General features: G+C 39.2%; 1 protein-coding gene across 1 annotated transcript in view; it reads right to left on the bottom strand.

Moving 5' to 3' along the window:
* Positions 1-14,044, bottom strand: part of fkbp16 (FKBP prolyl isomerase 16) — a 108,508-nt gene that overhangs the window by 464 nt on the left and 94,000 nt on the right. Inside the window, exons 5-8 of the mRNA XM_067418945.1 lie at positions 8,038-8,249; positions 5,668-5,849; positions 4,036-4,113; positions 16-156 (exon numbers count right to left, since the gene is read on the bottom strand). Of these exons, the coding sequence (XP_067275046.1) occupies positions 16-156; positions 4,036-4,113; positions 5,668-5,849; positions 8,038-8,249 (613 nt within the window). The remainder of the gene's footprint in view (positions 1-15; positions 157-4,035; positions 4,114-5,667; positions 5,850-8,037; positions 8,250-14,044) is intronic.

Here is a 14,044-nt window from a genome sequence, read left to right as displayed (position 1 = left end):
TAGTCAGTCACTTACAAACGGCTTCTTTTTGGGCTGAGGTGTCAGAAAGGGCGCTATGTTTTCGCCAAACACTTGGGCTGGTTTAGCTTGCCAATTCTGGGTCTCATTTTCCCCCGCCTGTCTTTTTACCAGTTTGGACAGTTCAGCATGAATGGCCTATAAAATACATTCGAAAGAAAAGAGATTAGCATTCAAAACCCTAATACAAAGCAAAACACAACAACTTCTATCCTGAGTGAACTTTGAACAGTTCTGAGAAAAACATGCGCTCCTGCAGTTGCCAACACTGACCAAAAGATGGTGCCATTTCACTGACTGCAAGCTGCGTTTGAGGACAGTCATGATTGGGTTTCATGTGAAACAACACCACTTCATCTAAAATGTAAAGCGCATATTAAAGGGATAGTTCACCCAAAATGTAAGATTCTGTCATCATTTACTCACCCCCATGTCGTTTCCAAACCTGTAAGACCTTCACTCATCTACGAAACACAAATGAAGATAAAACATATAGAAGATAATCCTGAGCTTTCTGAGTCTGATCCCTCATAGCAGCAACACCATTGCCACTTTTAAAGCCCAGAAAGGTAGACATTGTTAAAATAGCCCATGTGACCCCAGTGGTTCAACCTTAATATTATGAAGTGACAAGAATACAAAAAAAAGCATAAAAACATCTCTGATGCTGTTCACGTGAGCACCACGACACGTGTGTGATGCTGACAGGAGCTGGCCAATAGTGAGCCAGCATTATGCCATAGAACCCAGAAGTGATGCACAATCAAGGGGGTAATCTAGCGCTCAGAAAGCGTTCCACCCCTAGGGGCTGCCATTGCTAACCAAGCCATCACCTGCTGTTAGCATCCCATTGACTCCCATTCATTTTTGAGTCACTTTGACAGTGAATAACTTTACATCTGAGACGTTTAAAGACTCCATTTGTCCATTGTTTATTTCTAAAGAAACACGACAATGCATAAAAGGCTCCATTACCTTGTATCTTACACTATCGCCCCGTAGAAGCTGTTTTTGTAAAAATAGGCTAACTATTGCGTCATAACCAACGCGACTCTGTCGCACAGTTGAGAAATTACCGTATAGACCTGAGGAGACGCTCGCAGGCAATCTTTTACTGTCTATGAGACAGTCGGGGGGACGTGGAGACATAAAGTCTGATAAAGTCATGGGGGAAGAATGGGGACAAGCCCAAAGTGAGCCAAAAGCAACGGGAGAAAATATTTAAACAACGTGATTCAGCTTTCACTTTCCACATCTACTAGAAGACCTACAGCTGTCAGACAGGAGGCTCACGTCACATAGCGTCGTCAAGCTCAGTCTGAGCCTGCGCAGTTCGCTCAGCCATCAGGAAGTAAGTGCTCCTATACTGACATCACTTAACGCCGTAGAAGGCAATGGGATCGCTCGGTCCATTTCTTTTACTGTCTATGTGCACAATGTTTACAATGTGAATAGCTTATAAAGCAGAAGAGAAGAAATTGTTGAATAAAATCACTTTTTGTTTTTATACAAAAAGTATTCACATGGACTAATTTAACAATGTATTTACTACCTTTCTAGGCCTTATGCGGTTATAACGTTGCTGTCCATGGAGGGGTCAAAAAGCTCTCGGATTTCATCAAAAGATCTTCATTTGTGTTCCGAAGATGAACGAAGGTCTTACAGGTTTGGAAGGACATGAGGTTGAGTAATTAATGACAATTAATTTTTGGGTGTTTTTCAGCTTTTAGTATGACTATATAGGCCTTAAAGTTATGAATAAGCTGGTGTTTTCCAAAATAATGACAATTTGCATTTAGTAGATATGAGCATTCAAAACGCACAGTCTCTAACTTCCGTTAAAGCGAATTACAGATTTTGATGACATCCTCGCAGACTTCACCTTCTCGTAAAATCATCAAAAAGCCTGCCCCGAACACTGCTGAAGTCGCGGCTGAAATCAGTCAGTTGTTCACACATTTACTAATTTCTACATGGTGAAAGGCACAAAGCATTGTGGAAATATGCTTTCAGTTGAGCCGAATGAAGTCTGTTTTGACGTTAGTTTCATGCACCACAGCAGCGCACACACACACACCAACGGCTCTGGTCTAAAGTTAGACTACAAACACGAGAGATCGAGTCGGCGCAGACAACAAAATATATCGGCCCCATTTGAATTCTGCACAGAATGCTGCATTTCAAAGCGATATGGAGGAGATTAAGATGATAAACGGTTAGAGGAAACTGGCTTTACCAAACAGAAAGGCTCTAGTCAAACTGTTTATTAACAAACGCTATTGGCTGTTTCAAAAAAGGGGAGGAGCTGCTAACAGCTGGAGCCGTTTCAGGGGAAATCACGTCAACACATTGAATAACACTTCAGTGGGCCTTTAAGAAAGGTTTGTTAAATATTTCTCAGAACAGCTAGTTATTGTATTCTTGTAGATCAATATATTGTTGGACATTGATTGATTTTTTTTGGTTGTGAGGAACTGGTCTGTGACAGAAATCACTTCATTGAACTTATAACAAATACCTTGCTACTTTAACACCGTTCAGATTTCATATCCCATTTGGAATGGGTCTGAACATTTTCCTTAGAATATAATGGGTACAAATTTGCATAGCCTACATGTATAATTACAATCAAAATCCATTAGCACAGACCATACACTTAAGAGACTGCTAACAGGCTGAAATATATAGCGGCGCATGTGTTACCACGTTTTCTGTCCCATGCTATCTCTGACTCTATGAACCTAATTTGAATTTTGCAATGAGTTCCCTCCTGAGGAAATGTTTGCTTTTTGCCCTGCCATCCAGACGGGGTGTCATTATAGCAACAGCAGATATTTTAGTTTTGTCTAGATAAAGCTCACTTTTCACCATGAGCACTCTGGGTCAAAGCACAGTGTGAGGGGACCTGAGATCACGCAAGCCCAGATACAATCTGTAGATTTTCTTTGCTTCAATATTATATTACATTACTTATATTATCCCCGGTTTCACAGACAGTCGGTTTCACAGACAGAAAGTCCCAAACTAAAATGCATGTTTGAGCTGTTTTAACTTAAACCAGCTTGCACTGATTAATTAAATGCACTATTATATGATATTATTAAACTGATAAAGTTGGGGTGATATTGTAATATTAAAATGATTAAAGCACTACAAAAACATGTTTTGCATTATGGAATTTCATATAAGATAGGACATTTTGTTAGTTTTTTAACGCAGAATGGGCCATAATATCCTTTCGTGTTATTCTGTTTATTGCTTCTCACATGTCGTGAACATTCACTGTGTATACAGTGCTGATTTACTTTATTACAGGAGGATGTGTGTGTAACATTGTGTCCATTTAGCGGCTCCAGACAGCCGTAATCTTGGTGGCTGCTCTGAGGATTTGACAGACTAACTATTCTCAAAGGCATGACTGAACAAGTTTTGGTTTGGTGGATTGTAATGCAGCACAAAAGTCATTCTCTAATACTATAAGAGTCTACCTGTAGAAGCAAATTTTGCTTGCATGCACTCTTTCTGTCTGATTCGGTGGAATTTCTCAGGACGTTTGTGTTTTATTTATTCATTTATTATTTTAAACAGACCTGTTGAAAAACTGTGATGGGCCATGAATATTTAAAACATATTTAGAAGTGGCCGTCCATTTTGTTCAAGTCTTAACTAGGCCAAATCGATCCACTATCCTGAAGACAGCCATGCGTCATTTCTCTGTTGCGGGACTCATTTAAAGTATTTTTGGAAAGTACTTGTACTCATGAACACTGAAATCTCAACAGAATCGTAAACCTAAATATTACATGAACCTTTCATTAAATTAAAACACTTCATTCCTGACCCACAGTGAGAATGAGCTGACATTGAGTTTGAAATAAAACGAAATAGCACCGCTCCAGTTAGGGCAGGTATTTCACAAAGGCCTTGGTTGAACTGTAAATAGCTACTAATGGGATTTTCTGTTGCTAGCTCACGTGAAATTTAGATGTGTTCCGGAGATACGGTTACGTCTCTCACCTTAGTGGACGGCTCCAGTTTCAAAGCCTTCTTCAGCGTCTCCATGGCCTCCTCATACTCACCCTTTTCTGATAAAAGCTGCAGACACATTTTACATATCTGGATTACAGTTAATATGACATTGTTTTAAGCACAATAATAAGAAAAAGTACAATCCAGATGGAAAGATAAACCTTGGTGGGACTTGCAAAAGTAGCTCTAAAACTCAGCCCCTAGGGCCACAGTCCTGCACAGTTTAGTTCAAGCCCTGCTCCTACACACATGCATGTAGTTTTCAAATAAGCCTGAAGGACTTGGTTAGCGTGATCAAGTGTGTTTAATTAGGGTTGAAGCTTAAAGGGATAGTTCAACCAAAAATGAAAATTCTGTCATTAATTACTCACCCTCGTGTCGTTCCAAACCGTCTTCGGAACACAAATGAAGATCTTTTTGATAAAATCTGAGAGCTTTCTGTCCCTCTATTGAAAGCTACGCCACTTTGACGCTTCAAAACGTTCATAAAGAGATCCTAAAACTAATCCATACGAATTAAGTGTTTTTTTGAGGAGACTCGATTGCTTTTAAAAATTCATCCACTCACACAGTTTAACGAAAGCTCAAGCATGTTCTCTTGACGTTTGAGAACCAATGAGGTTCATTCTCGTGTTACGCAGCAACCAATGTCATGACTAAACTTTGACTAAACCGTTAAATTCATCTTCTTCTTTTTCTTTCGGCTCTCAGTGAATCATCTGCCTCCATCTAGTCCCATCTCCTGCATCCTCTTCTCTCAGACCGACTACCTTCATGTCCTCCTTCACTACATCCATAAACCTCCTCTTTGGTCTTCCTCTTAATCTCCTGCCTGGCAGCTCTCACCTCAGCATCCTTTTACCAATGTATTCACTCTCCCTCCTCTGAACATGTCCAAACCATCTCAACCTGGCCTCTCTAACTTTGTCTCCAAAACATCTCACATGTGCTGTCCCTCTGATGTACTCATTCCTGATCCTATCCATCCTCATCACTCCCAAAGAGAACCTCAACATCTTCAGCTCTGCTACCTCGAGCTCTTCCTCCTGTCTTCTCCTCAGTGCAACTGTCTCCAAACCATACAACACCGCTGGTCTCACTACTGTCCTGTACACCTTTCCTTTCATTCTTGCTGGCACTCTTTTATCACACAACAGACCTGACACTTCTCCAACCATTCCAACCTGCCTGCACACGCTTCTTCACCTCTTTTCCACACTCCCCATTGCTCTAGGCTGTTGACCCTAAGTACTTAAAATCCTGCACCTTCTTCACCTCTTCTCCCTGTAACCTCACTGTTCCACTGGTTTCTCTCTCATTCACACACATGTATTCTGTCTTGCTTCGACTAACCTTCATTCCTCTTCTCTCCAGAGCAAACCTCCACCTCTCTTTATGAAATTTATGAACAAAGCGTCAGAGTGGTAGTTGTGTATCTGTCAATAAAGGGACAGAAAGCTCTGATTTCATCACAAAATATATTAATTTGTGTTCCGATGAACAAAAGTCTTACAGGTTTGGAACTAAATTAATTAATGACAGAATTTTTGGGTGAACTAACCCCTTTAACTGTGCATGGCTACGCACCTAGTTTGTTGAATAATATTCACCCATACATACCTTTCCTTTTCTGAATAAGGCTTTGACATTCTGGGGATCGAGAAACAGCACATCTCGACTGGTGTGCAGCGCCTCATCGAACTGTCCAAGCTTCAGCTGTGCTGCTGCCAGGTTATTCAGACATTTTACCCGGTAGTCGTTCACCTCTTCTTCTTCCTCCTCTGTCACACAGCTTTGACCGTCTGTAGAGGCACACAATTGTACAAGACTCACTGTAGTTATGCATAACACCAACCTTTCATTTCAGAGAAATGATAAACACAATTAAAAAGTGTTTGCTTGATTTTGATCAATCCAGCATAATCCGTACAGTACAATCTGATTGGTCAAGCAGTGTTCCAGTTTTCATTGCATGTACACAATTCTGACCAGCAAGTGAATAGTTTTGTGATGCAATTGAATCGAAAGCGTAATTTTTCACGTAACTATTTTGACCGTTTATTCAAGAGAGGCCGTCAGCCCGTGCATTAGGGGTGGGGATTTTACATTGCAGGTTACATTGTTGCGCCAGTAGGTGGTGACAAGTGACTGCATTCATTCATTCATTCATTCATTCATTCATTCATTCATTCATTCATTCATTCATTCATTCATTCATAAACGTGGATTCATTCATAAACGTGGATTCATTCATAAACTTTGATTCAATATTCATTCATAAATGTGGATTGATTGATTCATTCATTCATAAATTTGATTCATTTATAAATGTTTAATCATTCATTCATACACATTGATTAATTCATTCATAAACATTGATTCATTCGCAAAATTTGATTGATTCATTCATAAATGTCAATTCATTCATTCATATACGTCCATTCATTCATTCATAAACTTTGATTCATTATTAAAAATTGCTGATTGATTAATTCATTCATAAATGTTGATTATTTTATTCATAAACGTTGATTCATTCATTCTTAAACACTGATTCATTAATTTTTAAATGTTGATTCATTTTATTCATAAACGTTGATTCATTTTATTCATAAACGTTGATTCATTTTATTCATAAACATAGATTCATTTATTCATAAAAATGTATTAATTAATTAATAAACGTTGATTCATTCATTCATAAACGTCAATTTATTCTTTCATAAATGTTGATTCATTCATTCATAAATGTTGATTAATTTATTCATAAACATTGATTCATTAATTCATAAACGTTGATTCATTCATTCATAAACATCGACTCATTCATAAACATTGATTTATTCATTAATAAACGTATATTGATTCATTCATAAATGTCCATTCATTCATTCATTCATTCATAATTGTCAATTGATTCTTTCATTGATAAACGTTGATTCATTCATTCATTCATTCATAAACATCGATTCAACAATGTTTATTCATTTATTATTCAACATTGATGCGTGAATGCAAAATTGTGTTTTGTGTGAATGGCCATGTGAAACTGCATAAATGTAGCCAATAACTGATTGATGAAATGGGATTGCTGATGGTGGAAAACATGTAGCCTACAGTAACATTTTATTGGATACTGTATCAGGGCGGCTTGGTGTTCGTCTTACACAAAATCTTTTCCTGAAATAATTCATCAAATATCTGCTTAGTGTGATATATGTATATAAATGTAGAAAATGAAGGAGAGTCTAATATGTGACGCTTGAGTGGTCAGTGGAGACTGTGGCGATGTGGAGATCACTTCTGCATATGTGGTCATTATCAGGGTCTAATCCAAAGCGGCGCTTTGCACTTTACTGTCTCATTACTGTCAAACGGTCCTCTCAAGATGGGCCAGGCTTTCCAGCAATTACCATGATTAAGGAGGTGGAAATAACATGTAGATTTATTACGTTTGATTAGCGTAGGGTTTAATAGGAGTGTTACTCGGGGTGGTCACAGCTTGCAGACATGACTGAGCATTCCAATGACATGATTATTGATCAAATAGATTAGTTGAGCTGCTAGAACTGGGCTGGACTGGGAGCTATTACAGGGGTTTTCTCCATCACCATATGATGATTTATTAGATACAATGAAGCCAATAGAAAAATGATATAGTGTGTATAAGTATGGGTTTACTTATTTGGAGTTAAACTGTAGTATTTATATATAGTAATTAGCTTCATTTTTGTAGGAATATACAATGCTTTTTATATAAAAATACTCTATAATACAATAATATATATGCATAATATTAGAAAGAAATATTTTATAACATTATACTAATATTTATAAATATTCAGTTTTATAAAAAAACATTTCTTATTGTTAATAATGTGCCTTTATGCATTTGTGTGTGTGTGCATGATGTTTCTGCGCCTCCTGGCTTGTTCCTGCTTAATGCATGATATGACACAGGTGTTTGAAGGGCACTGTGGTTTGAATTACCATGTGTTGTGAGCACATCTAAAGCCATGCAGTAAGCCTGAGCTGCCATGCTGTACTCTTCCCTCTGGAAGTAGAAGTTGCCTCGCTCGCGTTTCTGGTTGCCGATTCGGATCCGGTCGGGGATGGGCAGTGAAAGGGGGTCTTGCTTCTCTCTGAAGCCTAGGAGTTGCAGCTGATACAGGAGAGGTGCCCAGGCTGGTATATCAGGCTCCCTGCCAATAAAACACATACACAGCAATGAAGCTCCATTCATTCACAAGATCTCAGTCCACTGAAAGATCCGATCCGAATCATTTGCTCTTCACTAGCAGTTAAAAATGATCCACTACATCCATCTATCAATCTATGGTGTCTCCCTGATTCCTTACTGTTTTTATTCTGTACTGTAGATTCTTAATTTACTGTTAGACAGTTTTGGAGATGTTGGCAGTTTGTGGAAGCTATTTTTATTCTCTTTTACTCTCTCGCTCTCTCTCGCTCTCTCTCTCTGTAAAATATATCTTCTTTCGAGTAAGTCTGTCATTTTTGTGCTGCGGTATTGTGGTTGTTTTTGTTTGAGAGTGGAGAGAGAGAGAGGGAGGGAGAGAGAGAGAGAGAGAGAGTGAGTGAGTGTGTGTGTGTGTGTGGGGGGGGGGGGGCTGTTTTGAACATTGGCTGCCTGCTGCCTAGTGAGAGGCAAAAGGCTTGTGTCCTGTGTGTGTGTGTGTGTGTGTGTGTGTGTGTGTGTGTGTGTGTGTGTGTGTGTGTGTGTGTGTGTGTGTGTGTGTGTGCGCACTGTCCTCACTTTGCCCAGATATGAACTCTAGTACTGGCAGAGGCCTCTTTAGAAGACCATATGCTCTGGCTTGTGTCAAAAAAAAACTGTATTCTTTTAGTATTCTTTAGGGCAGTAGACATTAATGAAGATGAGATAATGGAAAACATTTTGCTTGCTTTTCTGGTGGACTACAAATTTCTCTGTGATGTTCCTTGAGCATTATTTTGATTAATTATTACTAAACACACACTGAGCCACAAAACCCCTCTCTTTCTCAACTAGAAGGATTAGGGTTGGGGGGGGTTGCAGTAATTCTAAAATTAACCTCATATTTTCCCTTCATATTTTTAATAAGTTCCTATTATTAGGCTACATTAGGCACTAATTATTCAGATTTTGCCATCTGAGAGAAATTATAACAACTTTGCACGAGACAATGTTTTGGTCAATGAGGCATAACCTAATTTAATCTAGGTTATGTATTAATATATATTAGGGCCGGGACTTTAACGCGTTAATTAAGATTAATTAACTACGGGACTTAAACGCGTTAATTAATTACGCAAAAAACAAAAAACAAAAAAATGTAACCACACTTATTTTTGCACCGCGGAACGTTTTTCAATGAATGAGTTTCGACGGACCGATTATACTGGAACGCCAACTAGCGCTCACGACAACAACAAACCAGTGTGAACATGAACGAAGAAGCTGATGAGACCGCATTGCTTGGCCCCGTGGGTGGGAAATTTTGTTTTAAAAAACGAAAGGATGGAAGCGTTGACAAGAGCATGGTTGTGTGCAAGCTATACAACAAGGGTGTCCAAAGTCGGTCCTGGAGGGCCACTGTCCTGCAGAGTTAAGCTCCAGCTTGCCTCAACACACTGCTAAAGTTTCTAGTATGCCTAATAAGACCTTAATTAGCTGGTACAGGTGTGTTTAATTGGGGTTAGAGCTAAACTCCGCAGGACAGTGGCCCTCCAGGAGCAGGATTGTACACCCCTGCTATACAACAAGGAATTTGCGTATCACCGCAGCACATCGAGCCTCAAATATCACAAATATGCTTTTGCTACACTTAATGGCAAACATTGCACTGGTCTGCTGGACTGAAATAAATAAACAATATTTTGTTGATTAAGCTTATGTTTTCAGTCACTATTCAATGGTATACTAAAAATCCATGTGAAAAATTACTTCTCATTGTCAAGGTCAAATATTTATATGCAATTAAAATGCGATTAATTTCGATTAATTAATTACAAAGCCTCTAATTAATTAGATTAATTTTTTTTAATCGAGTCCCGGCCCTAATATATATATATACACACACACTATATTGACAGAGGTTTTGGGATGCATGTCTTTATGTGAAATTTTATTCATTCTTAATCGGTAAGTTTTAATATGGAGTTAATATGGATGGAGTTAATATGGATGCCCAACCTTTGCAGCTATAACAGCTTCAACACTTCTGGGAAGGCTTTCCACAATTTCCACATTCTTCTAGAAGAGCATTTGTGAGGTTAGGCACTGATGTTGGACGAGAAGGCCTGGCCCGCAGTCTCCGCTCTAATTCATCCCAAAGGTGTTCTATCGGGTTGAGGTCAGGACTCTGTGCAGGCCAGTCAAGTTCCTCCACACCAAACTCGCTCATCCGTGTCTTTATGGGCCTTGCCTTGTGCTCTGGTGCGCAGTCATGTTGGAACAGGAAGGGAGCATGAAATTGTCCAAAATGTCTTGATATGCTGAAGCTCAAAACTACGGAGCCAGGGCCAAGCCCAACCCCTGAAAACTCTTTTCTGGCAACCGCTAAACCCAGACTCATCCATCAGATTGCCAGACAGAGAAGTGTGATTGTTCACCCCAGAGAACACATCTCCACTGCTCTAGAGTCCAGTGGTTTTACACCACTGCAACACTTTGCATTGCACTTGGTGATGTTAGGCTTAGATGCAGCTGGAAACCCATTTCATGAAGCTCTCTATGCACAGTTCTTGAGCTAATCTGAAGGCCACACGAAGTTTGGAGGTCTGTAGTTATTGATTATGCAGAAAGTTGACGACTTCTGCGCACAGTGCACCTTCGTATGTGCTGACCCCGCTCTGTGATTTTACGTGGCCTACCACTTTATGAGCAACTGAGTTGCTGTGGTTCCCAATTGTCTGCACTTTGTTATAATGCCACAAACAGTTGACCACAGAATATTTAGTAGTGAGGAAAGTCACAAATGGGTGTATTGCACAGGTGGCAACCTACCACGGTACCACGCTTGAATTCACTGAGCTCCTGATAGCTATATGGCTGTACTATGAATTCCAATGACAAATACCTAATAACTCGGTCCATCACAAAACGCAAGCATCCCTCTTTCTCTCTGATTGACTGCTCGATACATCACTTCTGTCACATATCTTAGCGCATCAATACCTCTGTCAATATTTATCATCCAAGGCAGTGGCTTCAAAATAGCCTCTTACAAAATCTGTTTCATGTTTTGTGATTCATCATCACAGAACCTATTTCCCATACACACATGGCAATGATAATAATATGTAACCCTATATATACCCTACTTTTCTCTGCCAACACAGCATTTGCTGCAAAGAGCTATGAGATCATGAACCAGTTTGAGCTGACAGAGACGTTTCAGGAGCTGTAGGAGGATCCCAGGGGTCTATGGAATACACCACCTTTCCCACACAACCTTATCTGGCCTTATTACTCTCAGTACTTGGTCACATGACTGCACATAAATCAATAGACTGACAAATATAAGGCCTGAAAATGAGTCATTTCCACTGTGCACATTTATTAAGTGTGTTCTTGTGAGATAAAAGAAGATCAAGCCTGGTGTGAAAGAGTCAGCTAACCTGCTAGATTGTCACAGTTTGACGTTCTTCAGCCCGAACACGCATGTTTGTACAGCTGGGAGTTTTTCAGTACAGTTCATGGTATTTCAGTAAACTGGAGTGTTAATATCAGTCAGCTGGTGAGCTGACATAAATCCAAAGCCTTTTCAAAGAACCTAAATAGCATGTAACTGTAGGTTTGTGCTGCTGCTTTGTGCAACGTAATGAGAGGAACAAAACAAACAATTGAACTATTATCAGAATCAGAGTGAAGGCTCTGGATAATATTGACTGAATAAACACTAAAGACTAGAGTAATGATGAAAATTATTTAAAATAATATTTGTTTTGTTGTTGTTTTATATAATAACACTTTGCTCTATACATATTTAGTTATAGTTCATGGTAAGGCCAGTTTTGGTGAACTTTAATTCATTATCTGTTTTAGCATCTGTTTATGATGCTAGTTATCAGTATAATTTAAATTACAAAGCAGATGTGTGTAGTTAAGGTATGTTAGTACATTAACATCAGTTCATGAACTATTCTGTTATTAAAGGTGCACTATGCAACTTTCCATCCACTGGAGGGCGCCTATTTAAAACAAAGGCGTAGTTTGATGACGCCAAGTGTGAGCGATGTATCTTGGGAAATGTGGTCTTCACCTCACAGCCGGTGGCAAATAGGACTCGGGCAGAAATCATGTTCATGGTTATTAACGTTACTGTAGTGTAAAACAGAGCAGGACAGAGTGATGTGGAGCTGAGCATGGCCGCTGGAGTGTTTGTTATACAAGCACACGGCTCGCAAGTACCGGGACTTTTATTATGACGAGACGGGACACAGTCGCCGGGGCGCGCACTTCCGCTTTTTCCGGTCATAAGGTAAAGCCAGCAGCTCTGTTTATCATATTAGATACATTTAAGTGTGTTTGAAATTATGTTATGACGTTACTCTGTGCGTTCGCTCGGCACTGATGTGACATAAGAGAAAAGCGCTTCTGCAGAATAAAACTGAGGGTAACGAAGATATGACGCGATTGACAGGCGACCTCCTCAAACGCTATGCTGAAACGTCCCGGTCCTTAGTTAAAATAGCAATTTTCTCACAATTTACCAATAGTTGGAAACATTTGGGATATTGTAAGTACTCAACTGAACAAAATATATAACACTGGCCTAGTGGTTTTTGGATATTTTACTGCAAAAATACTACATAGTGCACCTTTAACTATAAAATATACAGGAACCAGAATGTTGCAGGATTTTATAGCACAGGTTGAATGTATGTGTACATTCTTATTTGTGTGTACATTGGATGGGACCAAAGTTTTATTGTTGTTTGTTTGTTTGTAGTGGTGGCAATTTAATTTAAATAAATTAAATAATTAAAGGATTAAAAGGGATTTAAGGGAATAAAGAATGGTAAAATAAGTTCCTGGTGTAATTATGTATTTGTGAAGTTATCCATTTAAAATCTTTGCCAATAATATTTTGTTTGAAAATATGCCCACATGCACTTGTTTGTATGTCTAATATGTCCAAAAATACCCCCCCAAAAACACAATGCATCTTGTCTCGTCACATTCAGTGATGAATGACATCATAATCTAAATGATAGCATATTTTTAATTCAAATTAATTGATTAATTTTCATCACTGTGTTACTGTGGGTTGTTAAACATGTTGGAATTTATTATTATATATTTTGTTCCGTCTTTCGGATGAGACGTTAAACCGAGGTCCTGACTCTCTGTGGTTATTAAAAATCTCAGGATGTCTTTCGGAAAAAGAGTAGGGGTGTAACCCCGGCATCCTGGCCAAATTTGCCCATTGGCCCCTGTCCATCATGGCCTCCTAATAATCCCCCTATCCTGATTGGCTTCATCACTCGGTCTCCTCTCCACCAATCAGCTGGTGTGTGGTGAGCGTTCTGGCGCAATATGGCTGCCGTCGCATCATCCAGGTGGATGCTGCACATTGGTGGTGGTTGAGGAGATTCCCCCCTTCTATGTAAAGCGCTTTGAGTGCCTTGAAAAGCGCTATATAAATTGTTATAACGCATTATTATTATTATTATTAAGCGGCAACCTCCCCCAGTTTCTCTTGAAGCCAATACTGAAGACTCCAGAAGCAGCAGAATCTCATTGAGCTCCATGTTAAAATTCCCAACTTTACGGCAGAAAAAAACATGTTTACAGCCTGGTACAAATTGTGGTTTTGGTCAATACGGCTAATTTTACCCTGCACTTCTTGACAACTGTGAGGGGGTGCATTTTTTATAACTCATTTACATTATATAAAGCCTTAAAGTTCTGCATAATACAGGCCGCTTTGATTGACAGGTGGATTGCCGTTTGTCTGCTGTCTGTTAGTCATCACCTCAGCTTCAGCCACAT

Source organism: Pseudorasbora parva, chromosome 16 (assembly GCF_024679245.1).
Source record: "Pseudorasbora parva isolate DD20220531a chromosome 16, ASM2467924v1, whole genome shotgun sequence".
Classification (NCBI taxonomy): Eukaryota; Metazoa; Chordata; class Actinopteri; order Cypriniformes; family Gobionidae; genus Pseudorasbora; species Pseudorasbora parva.
The sequence above is the reverse complement of the archived record's forward strand: the minus strand, read 5'-3'. Positions and strand labels throughout refer to the sequence as shown.